Consider the following 24,133-nt stretch of genomic DNA (forward strand, 5'->3'; position numbering starts at 1 on the left):
ACGTATGTTAATACATGTTAAATAGTTATTTTGCATAACAGGACTGTAAAGAAAGCCCGCAATGGCGACTGCCATGTCGCCATGATGCATCTTCTGTGAACACGAGGTCGCACGCATTATGGCGTCACAAATAGGCGACACTACCATTAGGAGAGGGGAGGGGTTGAGCAGTTGGCCACAACTTGACCACAACAGATGAACCAAAGTGGCATGTTGATTATTATCAGCGGATTTCTTAATTATCTGGTTTATCTCACCGATGTTATCGTGCATCTTTAGTTTGGATGCATTGTGTGACTTAGGTCCCAGCTTTGTGTACAGTCCGATTACCGCTGTACCGCCATTGGCTGAAGTCACACTGAAGTCATGCAGTCATGGTTGTTGAGCATGTTTCAGCCATTAAAGACAGCATTATTGATGTTAGTCCTTGTTTTCATCAACAGCTGAAAAGTTCACTGAAAAGTAGGCCTGTTACAATATTTTCATTATTTGGCCATATCACGCCCATTTGTCTTCATGTACATTAGCAGGCCGGTGCTGATTTTGTACACTTCAAACAAAATGTCTCTTTGAAACCATTTGGAACATAAAAACAAATACTTATTATATGGACTATATGCCACGGAGGAGGCGGGACTTCCGACTTCCGGGTTTTCACCCATCAACTTTGTTTCCGTTTCCGTTTTGTGACGTGTGGGCCGCGTCCCAGTACTTGCCCTTCCGCCTTTGTGCCCCTCGGTTGCGCGTTCCCGTCGACGGGTGCGAGGCTGCGAGTGTGTAGTGTCTGTCTCAGTGTCCGAAGCATTTCAGATAGCCGAGACGCCCTCCCGCCGATGAGCGGGGAGCGCGTGGGTTGGGGGGTGCACGGGTGGGGGTGCGAGTGTTGGAACGCGGCTAACAGTGGCCGGAAACGGCGCTGATGTGTAAAAGCCGAAAGTCGGAAGTCCGTGACATCTACCGCATAGGACGGCCATGTTAAAAGTTGTGTCGGCAATGCTTCTGTCACATCTATTTTTTTTATACTTACTTATTACTGTATTAAATCAACCATCAAGTTATATGCAATATTAAAACATAGCCGAGACATTTAACACTGTATTTTGATCATATGTAATTTGCATAAGTCTGCCAGCCCACTGCTAACTACCGTAGCTATGCAAGCTACGTCTCCACTTAGTGCTCTTGTCAAACTTCAGAAACTTGTTGGACTCAAATGCACCGCAACGGGCACAAAAGATCCAAATCAAACTCTTTTGTTCCCAAAAAGCTTACTTGATATGACACAGAGCTGCCAGCTGTTAGAGATTGTGTTTTTTTTTTTGTTACAAACTCACTGAATGCTAGCTTGTTATGCCCGTAACACTAATTGCTCCAGATATTTTAAAAAGTCATGGGTCACTTCACTCAAACAGGTTGAAAACAAGACAAATATTTGGCAGATAATTAAGATATAAAGGATGTTTGACAATGTGCCAATTGTAGACGCAGCGTAGTTCTGCCGGTACGCCCAACTAAAGAGGTGTTCACGCGCACGCACAGTGGAAGCTAGCAGATGTCTAACCTTAGTGAAAAGCTAACAACTTGACGCTAACCCTAACTGCCGCTAGCCTTATTAAATTTGTATCAGCGGTGAGGGACAAGAGTAGCAACACAAAGTGAATCTTCATTGCAAGATTATTATGTCTAAATAATCCATAGACTACTGTATGCACAATACAAATTTACTGTCATATAGGAATTGACAATTCCGAAATCACGTCACAAGTCAAAATGGCAATTTTTTGCTGCATTCTATGGGGGACCAAAATTGTCAAAATTAAAAATAAATAAATCACTAAATAAATAAATGACCAAAAGTGAAAATAAAAAAGCATATAGTAAAATAAAATTCAAAAATTTAATTAAAAAAAAAATATATATATATAAATGGAAATAAAAACAATATATACATACACATACACATTTGTATTTAATTTTTGAATGATATTTTTTATAGTCATTTTTATTTTAACTTTTAGTCATTTATTTATTTATTTAGTCTTTTTTTTTTTGGTCCATACTGCCAGGACGAAATGTTATTCAAAAGGTCGTAAGCATGTCTTGGGTTGGACTCCGCCATTGCAAAATGCCTTTCAATGATCGAGTGAGCGGGTCGGCGAGCAAGAAAGTCTCGACGGCTTGCATTTGGAGAACTCCAGCAATGGACGACTATCTTGTCCATTGTCACTACAACTTGCAACTTGAGTTGCTCGACAACAAGGACGAGGTGACAGCGGACAAGATAGTCGTCCATTGCTGGAGCTCTGCATTCAAGTGAGGCGAGACTTCCTTGTTCGCCAAGCCGCTCACTCCACACATGACAAGACAGACTATTTAATGTGAAAACCTTAGCCTGTTTTCTCTTAGTTTAGTGAACTCTTTTAATTACACTTGATGATCAATCCCCTAGTTTGGCCCGATTTGATTTCTATCTTGGCGATATCCATCCTTGTAGTGAGTGCTTATCTAGTACTCACCATTCATTTAGTATAGCATTACAAAATCAGGGGAAAATGTCAGTAAAGATCCTCATTAGCATTTTAATAGAGTAAGAAATGTCATTTCCTTTCCTTTTAATTCATGTACATGGTGGTCACAGCTGTTATCCCAGCATTTCTCCTTCTATTGTACGATGTGCGTAATGTTTTCTACCCGATCCTCTTCTTCTGTTTTCTCTCACCACTCTGTTTGCCGTCATCTGCTTTGCATGCAAACATTTGCATTCAAAGTGATAAAATTGCACAACTGTGCCTGCAGAATATTGGTCTTTCTATTTGAATCTGACTTGCACATAGGCATTGAGGTCTTTCGCACACTGTGCACATATGGGCTCTTCCAAAACCAGACATAATTCCGTATTAATAATGTATAAGTGTTCTCTCAACAGTGAGAGAAAAGGGCGAGTGTGAAAAAAAAGAAATTGTAGATGGTGCAAGTAGAGCAATTTCACTAGGCTATGTGAATGGTTCGAAAAGACTCCTCAGCATCATTTTCTATGTAATCACCATATTGAACCTAATTTTAAGGAAAGGAGTCCTGTTACCATTTGATCATTCACATATGCCTCACTCAGATGCATAGATTGTTATGCATACTACGCCCTCAATTGTTTCTTCGTCCCCTTTTGCCTCATCCACAGTATAATTTTCACCAAATCCCTACCCCCACTCCTTCTGCTGCATTTATTTATGCCCCTACATAGAGTATTGCCATGCGTGTCATAAAATGCTAAAACGATACTCTTCTTAATTCCAATTTATCATAGCTGAAAGGGTTAGAGTTATGACACTGCACCTTAATGTGAACAGTCATGCAGTTTATGGCAAATAAATTATGTACCACTCGCCCTCCCCTCAAAAAGTATTAGAACAGTGAGTCTGATTCTTTAACAAACTCCAATTCCAGGGAAAACTGGGATGTTGTGTAAACAAAATACAATGTTTTGCAAATCCCTTTCAACCTGTATTCAATTGAGTACATTAGGCAAAGTATTTACTGTTCAAACTGATGAACGTTACTGTTTTTTAGCAAAATTTCTCTCATTTTGAATTTAATGCCAGCAGCATGGTCCCAAAAAGCTGGGTCAGGGGCAACAAAATATCGGGAAAGTTAGAAAAATACCTGTTTGGATCGTTCCACAGGTTAACAGGTTAAATGGAAATATAGGAGCATCATGTTTGGGTATTAAAAAAGAAATAAATAAATATATATATTTTTAAAACATCGCCAAAAGGCTCAGTTACTCACAACCAAGTATGAGGTTGAGGTTCACCACTTTGTGAACAGCTATGTAAGCAAATATTTAATGATGTAAAAAAAATATATATTTTTTTAATTGTGGGCTTAGTGTGTGACAATGTGAGAATCAGCTGGCGCGATAAACCCATATTTTATGTAGGTCTACTGAGAGTATGTCTTAAAGAGGAAGCCAACCCAAACATTTCTTGACAATAATATGTTGTATGTGCACCCAGTTGTCCAAACACAGCATTCTGATTAATATTGTGTTTCTGGAATATGAATTAAGCAGCAAAATCGGCACGTTTTTATCCATTTCAGGGCGTGGCCATTTTTACCACTTGCTGTCGAGTGAAAATGTCATCGCAGTTACTCAGGGCACAGGTAGCAACCAATCACGACTCAGCTTCAGAAAGCAGGTGAGCTGTGGTTGGTCGTTGCCTGAGCCCTGAGCAACTGTGATGTCACTTTTAATCAGAATATAATTTGACAGGTGGGTGCACATACAACATATTATTCTAAAGACAATTTCTAGGTTGACTTCCCAAATGCAGCTCTCTTCAAAAAAAGAAAAGAAAAAAGTTGTAACCTATTTGTCTCATCATTTGCCCTTTTCCCCCTTTCTGAAGAAGCTTTCCAAAGTTCTTAAAAAAACTAAACAAATTTTTGCTAGCTTCTAGGCTTACTTTTTTACTACCGTCTTACGTGACCAGATGACCGTTTTATATGTACAGAGTTAGGGGTTTTCTGATCAGGATTTTATGCTGCTGATTCCAATTATCCATGAGTGAGCCCATCTGATACCGATCGCATGGATTAGCTGCATATTCTCAAAACACATTATCACTGCGATAAAGGAAAAGGGGAGGGGAAGCTACACTGCACACAGGCTGGTCTCTTGTTAGCCACAGGCTGCAAAGTACAAGCTGTGGATGATCGGGTTGTGTGATCGGCTATGAAAGGCATTGATCAACGTATGTCAATTACGTACTTTTCCACAGAAATCGACACAATCAATGGTTGATCGATCAAAGCCCCACTAGTACAGAATCCCTAGTTTGTAGTTTGGCTTTGTTTTGAATCACTCACTGAAAAAGTAAATGTTTTCTGTCTTCATATTTTTAAAGTATCATAATAATTAGAGGTATACTGATATGTGGTTTTTTTTCAGATGCTGATACCAATGCTGATTATTAGTGGTCAAGGAGGCTGATATTTGGAGCCAATATTAATTTTCAGTCAAAAGGGGGGCAAACATTGGTGTTGTTGATCCAAAGGAGGGAATGTTATGGGAAATAATTATTCAGCACCTATTAACATAAGTTTATAGTATTGTATTGTGGACACCTGTATTTTCTTTAACAATGGGCTTTTCATTTCTCGTACATGAAGCAATATCAAAGTGACCTTGACTGATAAACCTGCTCAGAACAGACTGCTTGCTTTCCTGTCTAGCTGACCCTCCCTTATTTTACTGTGCACTCTTTCACAGACCACTATCTTGTAGACTGCTCTGTTAGACTTGTGTATATTTGAAGCTTCAAATATAAAGAAAGACAAATTGTTTTCCAGACTGTTTCATTAATCTTGCCTAACAACTGAAAATTCAACAACAGCTTCAAAGCTCTTTAAAATACAAATATCAATCTTGACTTTGTTTAAACATGTTTATTGAACATTTTTACAGACTTTTCAAAATGTAGATTTTTTTTCTTCAATCTAAGACAATAGACACCCTTTTAAATGTCTAACAAAATATTCAGGGAGCTCTCAAGGTTATCAGTACGTCTTAAAAAGTTTAATGGAAACTTAAAGTAAATACCATTGATCTCATAGTTTTCTACAGTAATTTTTTTTCTCCAAAATTTAAAAATACCTGAATTCTTAAACTTTCGCATTTCTTTGATTTAATGTTGAACAAAAACAAAAAGGTTCATAAAGTTCCCAGTGTTAGCATCATCTCTAATAAAGTTAACTGTAAATTTAAAGTTATCTGAAATTAAAATGGTTTAAGATTTACCTTTTTATCGACCGTCAGATTTTTAGAAAAGGCCGATACCGATATTCTCAAAATGCCAAATATTGGTGCCGATGATTGGCTAGGCCGATTATCGGTCTATCCCTAGTAATAATACTGATGACGTGCTAATAGTATATTCTGTAATAATGTGTCAGATTTAAGTTAACCTACCAAAAAAACCATGGGGGGGGGGGGGTTGGGGGCTAAATGACACATTACAGAGGGATATAGAACTAAATGTTAAATGTTTTTATCAATTTTTTTTATGAGAAGCTGAAGAAGGTCCAACGCTCAAAGTGTAAGTTACTGAGCCTTGATAAAACAAATGAACTGAACTCGAGGTTGTACTGATAAACACAGAACACCACATGACCACTAGAATCTGCTTCATTTTCTCCCATTTCAGACATTTTTCGATGTTCCTATGCATGTTGTTTGCAGATGTGTTGTCTTGGGTGTGGCCCATGTAGCACTGACGCAGCTTGTAAAATGTCTACTTTTTGCATTGACGAGAATAGCAGGACCAGCTGCCAGACTGTGAACACACCGATCTAAGCATTTCTGTATGTGCACCCTGGAATGCCGTAATGAGCCCGGTGACCATACAGCTGGAGAACACCCCCATTTAGCTCTCCAACCAGCCTTCTTGTTACACAGGTTGTCTTGGAAATTCTCAATCTCACTATTTGTCTTATTTTTGGGTTCTTTTTCTGAGAATGGAGCTGTCTTTTGTGTTTGTGTGCATATGAGCGTGCTTGCATGTGGCGTACTGAATTAATGAAAAAGTAGCAAGGCACGACCAAGTTAACAAACTCCAGCTGGGCTTTGTTGTGCTGATTAGGCAGATTGAGTCAAGTAAATTCTCTGGAGCTTAGCTCATACTTAAAACCAGACCTTAAGCAAAAAGTTTTTTGGTTTGTTTTTTTACTTTAGACCAAAAATCATCACTATTAGCATATTGTAACTTTTTTTCTAACCACCCGGTATGTTATGCATGATGAACAAAGTTATTTCAAAAGAAAGCAATTCCTCCTGTTATCTTTCATCCAAGGATTTTGGGATAACAGTAAACTATGTTATCCCAAATTGTGTTGAATACATCTCCTCCTGAATAACTATGCTATTTTATTTGGTATTCAGATGTGGCAAATCCAAGTCCAGAAAGTAGAAATCCTGCCACAGTTTGGCTTTAGCCCTAGGTGCTAGCTAGCTAGCGCCCTGTGTGCTTATTTACCTGCCTGCGAACTAGCTAGCTAGCACAAGGGGCTAAAGCCAAACTGTGGCGGGGTTTTTCCTTTCTGGAACTGGATTTGCCACCGCTGTTAATATTTGAGGTCATCACTTTAGGTGGTTAAAAATAAACATGACATCACAATAATCAGTCCACCTATTTTGTCCAATCCAACCCGGTAGTTGTTATTTAGACTACGTGTTTTTGTGACACAATGCAGATTTTTTTCACTCCCAAGTGACAAAATTCCGTTGTTTCTTATTACCATTATATATTAAATTATAGAGCTGAACCCCTTTGAATAAATGATTTTGAGACCTTTCCTACGGGCTGTTTGGGAATGGTTGGCATGGAGACAAGTACCAGTATGCAGGTGCTGACCCAGCCAAAACACAAAAAATTAACAGTTCGCCGGCCACAAATGCTGTTCATCCAGCCTGCTGGCTAAATGTGGTCTCAGGGTTTTTCCTGGCTCAAAATGAGGCAGAGGTGGTATCATACTGACTATGATGGGTGACTAACGATACCAGGTGTTGGTGCCAATACCAGTCTTATTTTAAGGTATCGGTACTTGCGGTGGTGACCGATACCATTATGGGCCGCCCTCCTGCAGCCATTTTACGATCATGGACTAGAAAGGAGAAATTAAATGAACTCAAAGTTGCCATTATTATTTATTTTTTTAACTACAATCATTAAAAATTCATCCACTAGATATTAAATTGTAAATATAGTTCAGCGTTGTTGTAAAACACTATTATGTTTTGTTTTGTTTTGTTGTGTTTGTTTTGTTTAGTTTTATTCATTTTTTCCTTTCGGACAGATTATTACAGGTTACATCCACCACATCATATCATTTACAACATTGACATCCGAAAGAAGGGTGCCGGGTAGAAGCCATGGCTTATTAGTAACCCGTCCCCATCAAGTCTTACTATACGCATCAGTCATATACATTGATTATAATAGTCATTGATTCATATCGTTATCAATCCCAGATTTAAGTCTGCACACTCCTCGCTCAGTTCATCTTGAGTAATGTCTGTGTGTAGGTTGCATCTAGTACCAAACATTTGGAATTGGTCAATCAGGCCCACCCAACCAGGCAAGCAGCCAAGGCGAGCACATGCTCATTCACCAGTAGCGTTTTAGCTGACCTTGAATCAGCTTTTACACATGTTGTGGCTTCCAGAAGAATAGATCAGCTTGCATTCTGCCCATTGCGTCCACACAATGTTCACTCCATTCTGGTCAGCTCAGCCACCACTGTTTTGCCAGCATCCAGATGATGCTCAGATCTTGACACTTCTTAGCGCCCACCAAGGCCACCCACCAGCTGAGTAGGCCCCGCCGGCTCCATCCCAGAACCATGTTTACCAACCCTTTGTAAATATTTACAGCAGATACATTGCAGCCACAATACAACCTTATCACAACAGCCTTGCATGTTACAACAAATGTCCAAACAGAAATAGAGCCAGACAATGTTTACATTCTTTCAGGAACAGCAATACATGTTATCATTGCAGGTGTATAAACAAAAGTTAACCTTGGCAGTGTCAGCAAGTAATCATATGCTATATTCACATTATTCAAATCACAACAGCTCCCATTTTGGGTTAATTAGTAATATGTTACATTTGGGTAAGACATAATCCACAATTTAATGATGTGAGTTACTGATTGCAATTATTGTCTCTCAAACTGCGCCAATTCTTCCACTCTTTTCACAAACCGTATTTTCTTCTGAGAAGATGAGTCTTCTTTAGTTTGAATGAAGATCCAACAGTCTTTTGTCCATGTGTTCTCGATAAATCCATTATTTTTCAATTGTCGCGCCCTTGTCAGCATTTCGTTTAGTGAGATTTTCATTGACATAGACATGTTTGCCTTTAAGCTTGTAGGTATCTCTCAGAAGAGCAATCTTTTTTTTCCTGTCAAAAAACCTGATCAGAACTGTCGGTGGTCGTGTCCCCCCAGTTGGAAGTGAAAAGCACATCTGAATGTGCCCTGGATCCACAATTAATCCCAAATCTCTGAGTCGAGTTGTCACTTGCTGTTCCACAGTCTCGTTCGCTGAAACTTGGTCAGAATCAACTGCACTTTTCTGTTCCAAATCATCCACTTTTTGTTCCAAGCTGACAATGCGTGGGTCTTTTTCTTGTGTCTCTTTCTTCAATTGCTGAATTTCTTGCAGAAGTGGCTCGATGCTCTTTTTCATTTCAAGTATTTCAGTGACCACTTTTTTTTAAATTTTGCAAGAGAAGATTTTATCTTCTCAATTTTGTCAGCTCTTTTTTTTGCCAGGCATATTGCAGCAATGTAGTTAAAAATCCCAATGTCAACAAAATAGAAGTCACGAGCATGTACAGCGTCCTTCCTTGACAGATGCGTCCTTGAGTCCTTGGTTGCTCCGTGAGCTGTTTCTTCTTCGGTACATTAAGGTAATTTAAAAAAAAGAAAGCTGTTTTTCTTCTTCGGTTGTTGCTTCAGGTCTTTCCAGTGAACTGCTCTGTTAAGCAATATCAGTGGCTTAGGCTGGAGGTGGCAAGCAAATTAGGTTGAGGTGGCCACCTCTGAATTTTGTACCCAGGAAAAACCCTGAATATGTTACATTAAGGAAAACGATTGTAGACGGGGACAGTGGAGTAGTACTTTCATTTAAATCTATTGGGGGATGAAACTGTTTCATGTGTATTTAGGATTGATCCAGCAACTTTAATAACACACTGTTTGTTTTTAAGCATTACTTTCAGTTTCATGGTGTCATAACCACCAACAAGTAAGAATATGGTCAAATTAAGTTACAGCAACTTTATTCTCTTATGATTCTTACAGCAAAAATACATACCGGTACATATATGGATTAAATACTCTGTGATGCAGAATCACCTGGTGTTCTTGTCTCTGCAATTAATGCGTGTTTGTTGTTTATCTTTGCAGATGGAACATTTCCAGAAAGATAATCTAGAGCGTTTGATCATAAAAGAATCTTAAGATGATAAGAATTATGATGTGTGTCACACGCCTTTTCTTTTGATAGTCTCATCAAAGCACAATTATGTGAACTGTACCGCCTTCGTTAGCTTTTTGAATGTATCAGATAAGGCTAAGAAGTATTATGGGCGTGCAAAAAAATATAGTGTGATGTGAACGTATGGGAGTATTTCGGCTTTGATCTACATCCAGATTTCTGTTTTCTTCCCTTCTTGATTTTCATACTGTTTATGTAACAAATGTTCATCCTAAAAAGTGGCAGTTGTAGTTTGAAAGCGAATAGGGGTCGTCGCCTTTTTCATATCTCTTTTTGCCACACTCTGAAACAGGAGAACAAATCCACTTTTGTGGTGAGAGTGACTTCTATAACGATGGAGGGGGAGGGCGGGGGCGAGAGTGAGAAAAAGCAAGCAAGGACTGAGTGAGAGTGAGTGAGTGATAGAGAGAATGAGAGAGAGAGAATGTGGTTGAGCTAGAGTGATGGAGATCTATTTTTAGCTTCAGTTGCCCGAAGAGGGAAAAGTCTGAAAGCACATCACATGTAATTTTGTGCTGTGGCACAGACAGGCTCCAAAACACATGAAGAAAAGACACATTAAAATGAATGTATAATGTGCCATAAAGGTCCTTTATAGTGTGGGTGGTAATTACCAAGGAAATGAAATACTCAGAATATCTGATGACCACGACTGATGATGAAATTAAGTCGATGTACGACTGTGAATCACGTGCATGTGTTTTAGGCCGTGTCTTCACCACTTTCACCAGTTCATTCAGAGCTTATCAAGCACAATTGTTGATAAGCATTTCTTGGATTTCTCTTCCATGTTACATTTATAACCCACAAGGAGGAAAGACCACAGTCAGAATCATTACTCAGTCTTGTCAGTAAATCATTCACTCGCAGCCATTTTCACTGAAGCAACCCCCTTCACACCCGGCCGGCTGCTTTACTAGATTTTGAATGATTATGCAAGGCCCAAAGAATATTGTGTTCTATTGTTATAAAAACATAGAACCTACCAAAAGAAAGATTACAGTCTCTTCTTACATCAGGAAAAAATATATATTTGTATCTGTTTCCGTTTTGCAGCAATTAGCATTAGAATATAGCTATGTTTCATCATTATTGACAAATCTATTTAGAAATGTGGGTAAAAGCGATTTTTTTCAACATGGCCCTTGTTGCTCTCTTTTGCTCTGCTGCCACTTGCTGGCCATTTGTGTAATAACTACGTAACGAGTATTGCCCGTCACCCTCAATTTTTTATTTTTTTTGCCTTTTAAAACATTTCCCCCTGGGGAATGTGTGTGTGTCCCTTGATGGATTAACCCTGTTTCCTCAAACCAAACCAAAAACTCTTTGAACTTCCCTCCAGCAAGGGACTGAATTTCGTTTTTACAACCCACAGGAAACACATACCTCAGCGCCTACCGAGATCTAAAAGCTTGTTCAGCAAGCAGACTAGTGATAGGACTGCTTATCAGTTCCCAGACCACTTTTATGGTCTGGTCTATCTACAGGAATCAGCTATGTGTTTTTTGGAAACAATGCCCCTCGGAAGATATACGGTACCACAGTGCTCTCCACCGGTTACTATCGGTATTATTCTCAAGAATACTGCCGCTGGTAATTAATCTAAAATCTACATAATTTGGGACATAAACGGACTCTGTGTACTTGACTGACATAAAGTGACTTCTGTTTATCTTTGTACAAACGTTGTATGTCGACCTCAAATTAATTATGTGTGTAACTTCTGCAGCCATCTAAGTTTAGCTAATTAGGAAGCTTAGCGGATTCAATAACTTAATGATCGCGCTAGTGTTTGAAATGCGCTCAGAATGATAAAGGAAGCATCTGGCTTGTCAATTCTGATTAAAATTCTTAATTGCTATCCCAAGAGCTTGGCCTTAGTCGAGCAAGCCTGCTTCTGGCGCACGGAAGTGGCGGGATTCTTTACCACCTGCCCCGCAAGCTTAAAAGCCAGCGCACTAGGAACCTCTTTTGCCCCTATCTCTTGACCCATGAACTTCTCCTGACCATCACGCGAGACGTGGTCGCCGAACAAGCTGGGAGCGACCACATGGCTTCTTTCTTCGAACCCCGGACTTGGAAACACACCGTACTCCCCAAAGCGCGTGTCACGCAAAGACTGCCTGGTTTCTGCTGAGAGCCGATCCACCTACCGTTAGCGAACCGGCTCCACGACAGCTGTTACGCACCAAGCCGCTGTGCGCATTGACACACGGACTTCCACTCCAGCCGTGCACCAGCGACGCCCCGCAGCACTCAAACCAACTGAACTGGGATTCACCCGCCTCAGACTTTGCTGCGGCCTCTCAGCCGTGCGCCCATCAAGATCAGCCAGAGACTGCGGTGCAGCATTCCAGCTGCGTGTGCGCCGACCGCCCTCGCCTCCAACTGAGTTTTCTACAACTAATGACGCTCGCCCAGTCCCTCTCTTTTCCGTGTACCTGAACCAGTCCGCAAGTGCGCCTTCATTGCAATCTGACCATACCACTGGCGTAACGCTTTGATCCAAATATAAAAGGATTGACAGGTCAAAACGCTTCCATTTCTTTAACGCTTCCATTTCTTTCCCCCATCCACCTTTTACATTACCTTTTTTATCTTAGCTCGTAAGGTAGCATGTTTGCTTTTTATCTTTTATTTGCATTTTAATTCCGTTTGACGAATGGATTAGGCTGTGACTGTCACTGATAAGTGTGTTTACTAAATAAATCTGTTGTCTAGAAATTCAATTTCCGCCGAATCATTTGTGTTTTCTGAGTGGATTAGTAATTCTCTTACTAAAGCAAAGAATTGCACAATTATCTATAGTAGCAACTTCAGATTATGAATTGATAATAGGATTTTCATCGTTTATTTTGCTCCTACAAACAAGCAAAGTCAATGTGGTGCCCCCAGAGGTTGCTGAGGAAATTACAACTCCCCTCAATAGCATCTAAATTTCTCGTTCGCCATTACGGCAACACAAATAATCGCTACAACTACCATTTCTTCAACCGTTCTTTGCAGTTGAGAGGCTGCATCAAAGCCTTTTGTATCCTCTAGCATAAAAAACAAACAAACATAAAAATACGTATAAATACGTCTTTGGGACACTAACATATTTACGTTTTTGGGAGCAAATGAGTTAAAGTGTATGCTCACTTTAAAATGGAACAATTGCTTGCTGCATGTTTAATATGATTGTTTCACTGATATATTATAATTTTAAAACATTTGACTTATTTCTGCTGTTGACAAGCATTGTTTATTTATAAAAAAAAATGATTGTTGTGTGAATTATTGAGATTTGAATTATTATTATTGTATTATTATTATATAATTTTCTTTATGTTTTCTTGTATTTTCTATAGCTTCGGACAACAACCAGAGATTCCAGGAGACATGTTTTGCCTTTGCATTAACGCCACAGCAAGTCCAGCAGATCAGCAGTTCAATGTAAGATGAAACGAAATGCCATTTTGTCCAAACCAGACTGAAATATTAAAAAAGTATTTATCAAGCTGCATGGATTATAACTGTTTTTGTTGTTGTTGTGCTTTTAGGGACATCTCGGGGACCAAATGTGATTTCTCAGTTCAAGTCCAATTGCGGTTTTGCCTGTCAGAGACAAGCTGTCCTCAGGAAGATCATTTTCCACCCAGTTTGTGTGTGAAAGTAAACGGCAAGCCATGTAACCTGCCGGTGAGAAACACTGATGAGTACAGAAGTGGCCAAATACCGTCCGTCTTTTACTTTAGTGATACACCGATACGTTTTAGTTTTTTTTCAGGGCGAATACTGATTATTAGTAGGCAAGGAGGCCGTTAACCGATATTCTTTTGCTGTAAAATAAAAAATATTGGCATCAAAATAAAAAAAATTAAGCATGTTTCTTAAAACAACTTCAACATTTTTTATTTTCATTTAAGCATACAGCAAATAGACAGCTTTGTTTTTAAATTCTAATAAAAAAGTAAATAATTTTCTATAGTAAAAAAAAAAATTAACATCTGAAATGTTAAAATTTCACTTATTTTCGTTTTAATTTTAACAATAGCAAAAAGCAACATCTCAAATAAAGTCAAGTGTAATTTAAATAAATACACATGAAACTTTCCATGAAATAAACCCACTTTTAAATTTATCTCCCAAGCTCGTATCTTTCTGTGCTTGCGAACATAGCACATTTTGTGTTTGCATCAGAGTTCGTCAAAGGGTTCAAAAGATGTTCACAAACAGTGAAAAATTGTCAGAACATGCTCAAAATGTCTTTGTGACAAGAAAACCTGTTTGTGCCAAGTAAAATCTGCCTGTGAACATCTTTGCAACCTTTTGAACAGTTTACGAACCCTGAAGATAACACAAAATTCACTAAGTTCACAAACATTCGCCGCTCCGCTTTATCGGCCTTCAGATTTGTGAAAATGGCCGATGCCAATATTCATCAAAATGTTAAATATCGGCACCGATAATCGCCCAGGTCGATAATTGGTCTATCCCTATTTTACTTTGTACTTGAATACATTACTTGTAATTCTTAACATGTTTATTTTTTTTATTCTTTATCACAGGGTTATCTTCCTCCAACCAAAAACGGTGTTGAGCCGAAGCGGCCCAGCCGACCCATCAACATTACCTCACTGGTCAGATTGTCCACTACAGTCCCTAATACCATTGTGGTGTCCTGGACTGCTGAGATTGGAAGGGTAAGAGACAAAGGGCCCGATTTACTAAGATTCCAACTAGCGGGCTCAAAAATGTGTATTCACTCATGCAGACTTGTGTGCACTGTTGGTCGCCATATTGCATGACATTTACTAATATAGTGATATAAAAAATAAAAAAAATAGTAGAGACTGCTGCATTTAAAAGAGGGTTTTGTGATTTAGCTAGCTATAATGATTATCTTCATGGAAAATTTGGGAGACAAATAAGTTTGAAGTTGAAGTAGGAAGTGTGGAAGACAAACAAACATATCACGCTTGAAATAAGCGGTTTCGCATCATAGTTTGCGATGTAAAATTGACATTTTCTGCTTTATCAAAACATGTTGAATAGCAAAAAATGAAAGCAGAGATGGGAAATCCAGGTGCAGAAAGTAAAAACCCTGCCACAGTTTGACTTTATCTACAGGTGCTTGTACTCAACCAGCAGGTAAACGAGGTCATTTCGAGAAGCACCTATGTCTAAAGCCAAATTCTGGCGGGGTTTTTACTTTCTTGACCTGGTTTTCCCATCTCTGACTGAGAGTCAACCGCCAATACGGTTCCTAAGCTGGACGCATGTGCGTGAAAGTGGAGCAATGCACCAGTTGGAGGTTGAGACTTGAGTAGCGACTTACGCCGCGCTAGCTAGCAACAATTTGGCTGGCTACTCATGCAGATAAGCACGTTGTGGACTTGCTCCTCTTACTATGCACACACAGTAGCACAAGCACAGACACACACTCAGCGTGGTTGGACAATATCATTGCGGTCTGTGAGTACCAAAACTTTTTAGTTTGTGGAGAAAGAGGAGCAAGGATGTTGGTGTATCTGGTGTTGAAATGTCAACCAAGATAGCATTTAGCGGCCAAAAGACATAACACAACCACCGGCCACCAAATTGACTAGTGATGTTCGCACTTTCTTTTTGCATCGGATGCCGCTCCTCTTCTCTGCTCGAAGCCGACCCGGTCTGAACTTGACAGTAATAGTCGCCTCCAAACCATGCTAATTGTTAAGCTAACCCGTGAGTGGCACAGCTAGTGCGTTTAACACCGGAATTAAGTGCATGGGTGATCGAGTACACTTAACACTTTGTTGAAGCAAAGCGTATCCAACTTTGAAGCGCAAAATAGCAAGCACATTAATAAATGTGTGGACTGTGGAGAAAAAAAGTCTACTCGCTAAACTAAACTGGAAATTAATTACTCTATGATTCGTCAGCCAGGAGTGGCCTATTTAGATCAAAAGTATAGTATAAAATATTTGCAATATCAGTCATGTTGTTTGCTTGTAGAGTCCTGAGTTTTGATTTGGACTTTTGAGGTCTGCACAATAAATGTTCTTAATACAATTGTATTAGAGCTGTTTATTTTTTTAAATTTATTTATTTTATTTTTATTTTTTAATCTATTTAGCTTTGCATCTAGACAAGAAAATACAATTTGCTGCTATACACAATGTGAATTTGAGAAGTAAAAAATTATGAAAACAACTCAAATTTTTATTGTTTAATAAAACCCTTGCTTTAGATATTTGGCCTTAACCTGCAAAAAAAAAAGTAGAATGTTGCTCCTCAAATGAAGTAATGGATTCGCAAAACTGCTCCGCAAAGGGCAAAAAAAATATGTTGAGCCTTCTATTACTGAATTACATAGAAGATATTTATTGCTCCAGAAGTTTTGGGGAGAGCAGCTGCTGCATAAAAGCCATTTTTCTCATCCCAGGTGTCCATCCTGCGTAACATTGTCCCCCCCCCAAAAAAAAACAATCATTAACTGGATAAATAACATTTAGTGTCAAAGTAACAACTTGATTCTGAATAAGATGCTTTTCTGTGGTAGCAAGGTAACAGTTCAGAGCCACGCTGTGCCCATGATGTGTGCCTGCCGCGGCTGCCAATGCTGAACGAATGATTGACACCTTGTAAGCTACGGCTTCTGTCTCTGATTGGTTGTCTATTTTTTTATTTATCAGGTGGTGTTGATTCTTGTAAATCAAATTAGAGCCACAAGATGTGGTCAGAGACAGCTGATTTTTTCCCACTGATAGTAGTTATTTATGGTCATCTACCAAATCTTGACTGCTTTAATAAATTTGAAAAAAAAAACACGTTTTTTTTTTTGGGGTTAAATCTCGGTTTTTATGTGCTTTATAAAATAATTGAATGGTTTGGAACATTATGTGAAGTGAAACATTTTGAAATTTTGGTAGATATTTAAGCAATATGCCTTAAAAAGAATCCCAACTGTCATGACAAGTTTGCTCTATATTATTTATTTGGTTGTTAAGAACATAACTATGAGATTCATTTTTCAAAAATCATTTCCAGTTTAATACATTTTGTAGAAACTATTTGGCCGCCATTGTTATTTACGTCGCAACGCATTCAGTGCATAATGATGTAGAAAGGCGGCACGCTCTCTGCCAAGCAAAGTGAAACTTCTATAAAGAAAGAAAGGTAAGACTCGTAGCGTTCCTAAAGGGACGATCAAAACTCTTGAATGCGTCTGGTGAATGACGAGAGCACATCATGCGAGAGGGTGACTCTCTCGATCGCATGTTGTTTCTTTAGGAACGCTACGAGGCTTAACTTGCTTTGTTTATCGACGTTTCGCCATTCTACGTCACTACGCACGGAATACATTGCAACGTAAATAACAATGGCGCGGCGTACGTCCAAGTAAAATTTCTACAAAATGTATTAAACTGGAAATTATTTTTGAAAAATGAATCTCATAGTTATGTTCGTAACAACCAAATAAATAAAATAGAGCAAACTTGTCATGACAGTCGGGATTCCTTTTAAGTAAACGTACCTGCGTACGTAGCCGGTCACTTCAAATGATGTGGTGAGCCAGATCTGACCACCGGGCTTGAGTTTGACACCTGTGCTGTTGGTCATTCTGAAGCTACAAAATCGCAGTGCTGAACAGACGATGATGTTGCACATTCATTTGTTTAAATGGATGTTCAAACTTGTTAATGTGAGTATAAAAGAGCTTTTCTTCCCATCGCCTCTCTTATTTTGCCTGCGCCTACTCGCCGTGGTCACACACAGTGGTGCCGTTCGCACCTGCCTTTCAAATGCGCTATTTAAAGACACAAAATGAGCTGTTGCAATTCCTCTTAAGTTTGATACATAACATTGCATGTGTTACATTCATCTATTTGCATACAGTACACCGGCACTCCTTAGAATGCCAGAAATTACCCATGCAGCAATTTAGCACGTTAGACAGATGCAATTCTGGGTTCCCGGTTTGTAGATGAGCTTCTACATCTGTTTGGATGAGCAATCAATTTTGTACACACAAAACGTTTTTGTAATTCCATCTAAAAACAATAGATGGCGGTATCATCCTTTTCACAAGGCTCAAAAGTACAAGCGGGTGTCCATTTGCTACTCATTCATTTCTCCGTTTGTTGGTTTTCTCACCTCCACAGAATTACTCTATGGCAGTGTACTTAGTGAAGCAGCAGTCATCCACAGTGCTTTTACAGAGGCTTCGGGCTAAAGGCATACGGAATCCTGACCACTCCAGAGCACTCAGTAAGGATTCTCTCAACCTCTTTGTGTTAAGGTCCATTTACGGTGTACCAATTTGTAGCTACCCAGAAAGTTTCTGCTCTCTGCCAGTTCAGTGACAAGTTTCTGTTGTCAGTATTTTAAGTTTTAGCTTTGAGTTTTCACATTAACAACAATAAAAAAAATTTTTTAAAAGTCCTAAAGACTCACAGCTTTGTCCATAGCTAACTACTGTGAAACATGGAGAAGGTTCAGTTTTGGGGATGCGTTACATAAGATGTCTTGAATCTGTGCAGTACATAATGTAACATCAAGACATTCTGAAGTGTCAGAAATAGGGCTGTTAGATTATGAAGAAAATATTAATCACGATTATTTTGGTGATAATTGAAATCACGATTATTTTTTGGTACAAAGCAAGAAAATGTTCAAGCGTAAAAAATATTAAGACAAATACAATTCTTTGAAACACTATATGCAAGTTCCTTTTGGATGACACAAAATATATTAAATTGGTTATTTTAACATTTAAAAAAAGATGCAAATGTATACATTTAAACAACTCAAATTTTGGAAGAATAATCTTTTCTTTTTTTACAGTTATGCTGATTTTGTAATTGTGGAGTGTAATGATTGAAATTGTAATTGAATTTCGATTAATTGCACAGCCCTAGTCGGAAAGCTTGATTTCTTTGAGATCACAGGTCCTCCAAAAGGATAAAGACCCAAACACACAGCTAAAAATACCCAAAGATGGGTAAGAAGCATCAAGATATTCTATCTTATTTTAAATCCTATTTAATATTTGCAAAAGCATCTGAACCTGAGATAGCTGGAACAGTTTACTCATGAGGAGGCCAAGATACCTGGTGATAGATACCTGTTTGCGCTAAGGCCCTCAAAGGGTTGTGTAAAAATATATGAAATTATGGGTACCATCCTTTTTATGCAGACCCGCTTTTTTTTTTTTTTTTAGCTTGTTTCTAAACTCATTCACTGCCATTGACGGCTATTGACGTAAAAAAATCATTTGAACTATTTCTATTAGTTAATTTTTTTTCCCACTTTTGTTAACAAAAGCATAAAAACCTAGAATTTTTTTATTGTACATTTAGAACAGATATAAAATTTATGATTAACCGTGAGTTAACTATTAGTCATGCGATTAATTACAATTAAAAATTGTAATCGCCTGACGCGATTAAAGAAAAGATTAAAAATTAGTAGCGTCAGGCAATTACATTTTTTAATCATAATTAATTGCATGACTTCACGAGTTAACTCACGATTAATCACCAATTTTATATCTGTTCTAAATGTACAATAAAAAATTCTAGGTTTTCATACTCTTGTTAAAAAAAAGGAAGAAAAAAAACTAATAGAAATAGTTAAAATGAATATTTGACATCTATAACCGTCAATGGCAGTGAATGAGTTAAATAATATTTTTGGACCACAAAGGCAAATGTATTTTTACTGTATTTTTATCACTTTCAAGTTAATTTCCTTATTATAAGGTAAGGATATATGTATGTATTTTTACAGCACAGTACGGCAGGTAAGATAAGAGGAGGGTGCGAAATGACTATAGTCTGAAAAATGTACGCAATTAAATTGACAACAATCTGACTGCTCTTCATGTTTTATTACATTGGTATTTATCATGTTTCCCGTTTGCCTGCAGTCAAAGAGAAGCTAACAGCAGACCCCGACAGTGAAATAGCCACAACGAGCCTTCGTGTGTCTTTGCTCTGCCCGGTAAGCATGCGTCTTTCATTTCAAGGCAATCTACAGATATTCTGGAGCATTAAGACTTATTACCAAAATGAAAGAGCTGTATACGTTCATTCCATTACCTTTCGCCTGTCACAGTCTCTTCTCAACCCCTACTGTGCACCTTTTCCACATGCTTGGCATGTTTTTGTCATTTATGGCACCCATATAGAGTGCCTTGCGTCCCTGCTGAGGGGAGTGACCTCTTTATGGCCTTAAGACATATTCATGCATCCTGTGCAGCTCGGAAAGATGCGGCTGATGATTCCATGCCGGGCGCTCACGTGCTCCCACCTGCAGTGCTTTGACGCCACACTGTATATTCAAATGAATGAAAAGAAGCCCACCTGGGTTTGCCCTGTGTGTGACAAGAAGGCCCCGTATGAACTCCTCATCATTGACGGGTAAATCGCGCTACTTCTATCTTCTCATCCAGTAGTAGAGCGATGCAAAATTTATTAATGGTCTATTTCATTTGCATATATTTTAGTGGAGCGTCTTAATTATCCTGGAAAGTCTTCAATCTCTGAATCTTAGAATATACTGTACATTACAGCAGTACTTTCAAGTAGTTTTTTGTCAAGTCCTCCGTGTTACAGATGAGCTGTAATGTGAAATGTTTGCACACTGTGGCAGCGGAGCTGTTATTTTTCTGTTGGCTGATGTGCTTCTCACTGTTAAATCACTCAGGCTTTTTGTGGAGATCCTGAACAGCTGCATGGATTGTGATGAGATCCAGTTCAAGGAAGATGGCAACTGGGCCCCCATGAGGACAAAAAAGGAATTGCAAGAAGTCTCCTGTGCTATTTTAAACAGCAGCCTGAATGGTAAGAAATGAAAGGTGGTAGGATGTAGTAAGCAGCCGATACGAGCTACTAATAAAGTTATTCAATGAGTGAATATTATAATATACGAATATAGGAATAAGATTGCAGAATAATAAATTGATTATCACTCGGTAGTAGGTACAGGTTTGGTCCCTGAAATGTCAGAAAATAGGGTAAAATGTTGGTCATTGTTCTCCAAAGTCAAAGCTATGAAAGAGGATCTCAATTCTGACTTTAAAGTGAGAATTCTGACTTTAATATCAGAATTCTCACTTTATCACTTTAATCTCAGAATTCTGACGTTAAAGTGAGAATTCAGATTTTGTGACGTAGAGCTGTAAATTGTGGGGGGAAGTCAGAAAGTCAGAATTCTGAGCATAAAGTCAGAATTCTCACTTTAACGTCAGAATTCTGCCAACCTTTTTTTTCTCACTTCGCTGGCCCTAATCCTCCTCCTCCATAAAAAGCAGATGTTTGCAAATCTTAATTTGATTAAATGATAATCAGTCTGCTTTGGTGAAAAACGACAGAAACCATAGAATGCTTCCTGAAATCATGGGATTTTGACAATTTTAACATCAACAGTGGCAATTGCTGATTAATTTGATGATGGATTCATTGTGGATCAATCAGTTAATTTTGCCACTCCTGCTGTCACTGCCGCTCTCCAGGTCCGTGTCCGACGTCTGCGAGTTCAGATCAACAGAGCTCCTTGTCGGCCAACCACAGCAGCAGCAGTGACGGCAGCAGCACCAAGAAAATGGCGGTGATCGACTTGACGTTAGACAGCTCCTCAGAAGACGAAGAGCAGGACTCTCCGCCGCCGCCGCCGCCTGTACCTTCATTGCCTCCTCCCGCCAAACGATCCTGTCCATCCATTTCCCCGCCATCGCCGCCCGTCCTCAACAAAGGGTCAGTTAGACACCGTTGCGATTTTGTCTGCTTTCGTAGTTTAGAAATCATCTAATGTGGAAATGGTTCACCCGGGAAGTGAAGCATGTCGACAATAAATGATTCAAGAGGTTTTTGCTTGAATGCACGAATAGGTTTTTACCATTTTGCTTGAACAGCCACATAAAAGGTTGAGCATGTAACATTTGTACTTCAAATCCCTTACTAGGGACTTTTCCGGAAGAAATAGACATTGAAAACTATCATTTAGTAGTTTTTGATTTATTGTACCTGTGTAGTGAGGATCAGAACTGGATAAAATGAACTTGCTTTGGTGCATCTAGGATTTAAGTTGTTTTTTTAATGTTGACTGCGCCCTGTGGATTCTCACAAAAATGCAATGGGAATGACCCATATTATGTCAACCATATGACATTGTTCGCAGGTCTCTTTTTTTGTCTCTGTGGAAGTGCAAGAACACTTTGACTTCACTGATAAATGAAACATCAAATAAATGTGTGACCACGTCCCCATCTGCCATCAGGGTGTTGAACCTGCACCATCAGGCCTCCCCTGTGAGTCGTGCTCCCAGCATGCCAGCTGTGGACACGGGCTACATGCCGCCTGTCCCGCCACTCATCCAGGACTACAGACCCTACTACCACACCAACAATGACCTTCCAGGTAATCACTAAGACAAAGTGTGCACGTCTCGTGATTTTTAACATCTTTTTTTTTTTGACAGTGCAAAATCATTGTGTGAGCATTACTAAGTAGTACATTACTGTCAAATATGCACATTTTGGTGGCATTCGGCCCAATGAACCCCGTGAATAACCTTAAACAATATGTCCGTCCCTCTGCCACCAGCCTTGGCGTCATTGTTGACTGATTTTAAATGTAATAAGCAGGCTCAGCTCATCATAGCTCAGTTTACTGACCAAACCCAGAAAGCAGGTGAGCCATGATTGGTCGTTACCTACTTCCTCAGCACCGGTGATGTCGTCTTCAGCCGACAGCAAGTGAAAAAAACAAATTTTTTAAAGGTATTAATTGTGCATGAAAATAGGGTCCTCTCTGTGGTTGGCTTCTAAGCTGTGGAACAATCTGCCTCTCCACATTCGAACTGCTCTCACAGTGGATTGTTTTAAGTCTTGTCTTAAGACCCACTTTTATTCCTTGGCTTTTAGTTCAGCGTGAATTGTGTGGTCCTAGGGAATTTTCATGTTTTTTATAAAATTATTATATATTAAAAAAAAAAAAGTTTTTAAATTATTTGTAATGTATTTATTTTTTATTTTACTTATTGTATTTCAGATTTTATTGACAGTTTTTTTTTAAATTTATATTTATATATATTTATTTTTATATTTATTTATTTTTATAGATTTTATGTATATGATAGTGTGCGGATCTCAATGGGCAGCTTTAAACGCTTGTTTATAAAATGTGCTATAGGAATAAAGTGGATTGCATTGGATTTTTGAAGGACAAATCAAACGCGTTGCTTTCCACAAAAGTAGTCAGATTACAGCTACTTATCACAAAGCGTTACTTGCTTCTACGTGCAAGTGACATCAATATTTGAGAAGATAGCGTCTGTTACTACGTCAAACAGTTGCTATTAGCCACCATGTAGAATTTACAGGGATAAATAAAATAAACATCACACGCATCTCAGCAAGGGCGCCTCCCTCATGCACGTATTTGAATGTAAAACTAAATAATGAATAATACAATACAGAAGGACACTTGATTTCTAACACAATAACACTCACTAAAGTCACTGAACAAATAACCATATAGAATACGGAAAAAAGAGAAACTGCGGTATTAAACATAGTAAAATGCATTGTGGGAGTATTTCTGTCTGAGGGAATGATATCATTTTCAGCGCATGTACAACTCGCTTGCGTCGTCATAAACAGCAAGATGAAGGAGAGAGGGATTTGCATTTTCAAGTAAAATCACTATTTGCAGTTTGTGTTGGCTAAAAACAAAAATATTAAGTTCTGCTGTTGACAGAGGGCCATCTAACTTCAAAGCCACTAAGTTACTTTTTGAAGCAAGTAATCAGTGAAGTAACTAAGGTAGGGGCTGGACGGTTCTGAAAAAAATAATAATTAGGATGATTTTAGATTGAGATTGAAATCACAATTATTAAAGCGATTATTCAATCATTTCAAAACTTAGTTTATTATTATTATGTTATGTTCCTTCCTTAAATCCTTGACAATGCAACAAAAAATTCAACTTGAAAGGACAACAAGAAAATAAATTTGTAAGTAGTCGAATAAAAATATAGTTGTGTGACCACTGCCTTATAAGCCCAAGAGGGGGACAAGGAGTATGTTTCTGAGAGACAACGT

At 38.6% G+C, this 24,133-nt stretch overlaps 1 protein-coding gene across 2 annotated transcripts in view; it reads left to right on the top strand.

Annotated features, from left to right (window-relative positions):
- Positions 1–24,133, top strand: part of LOC144050443 (E3 SUMO-protein ligase PIAS1-like) — a 67,836-nt gene that overhangs the window by 28,933 nt on the left and 14,770 nt on the right. For both annotated transcript variants that reach the window (XM_077563682.1, XM_077563683.1), the window contains exons 3-11: positions 13,413–13,497; positions 13,605–13,743; positions 14,613–14,747; positions 18,192–18,297; positions 19,958–20,031; positions 20,290–20,450; positions 20,737–20,873; positions 21,545–21,785; positions 22,309–22,448. In XM_077563682.1, the coding sequence (XP_077419808.1) occupies positions 13,413–13,497; positions 13,605–13,743; positions 14,613–14,747; positions 18,192–18,297; positions 19,958–20,031; positions 20,290–20,450; positions 20,737–20,873; positions 21,545–21,785; positions 22,309–22,448 (1,218 nt within the window). The remainder of the gene's footprint in view (positions 1–13,412; positions 13,498–13,604; positions 13,744–14,612; positions 14,748–18,191; positions 18,298–19,957; positions 20,032–20,289; positions 20,451–20,736; positions 20,874–21,544; positions 21,786–22,308; positions 22,449–24,133) is intronic.

The sequence above is a fragment of the Vanacampus margaritifer genome, chromosome 4 (genome assembly GCF_051991255.1).
Source record: "Vanacampus margaritifer isolate UIUO_Vmar chromosome 4, RoL_Vmar_1.0, whole genome shotgun sequence".
NCBI classification, from domain to species: Eukaryota; Metazoa; Chordata; class Actinopteri; order Syngnathiformes; family Syngnathidae; genus Vanacampus; species Vanacampus margaritifer.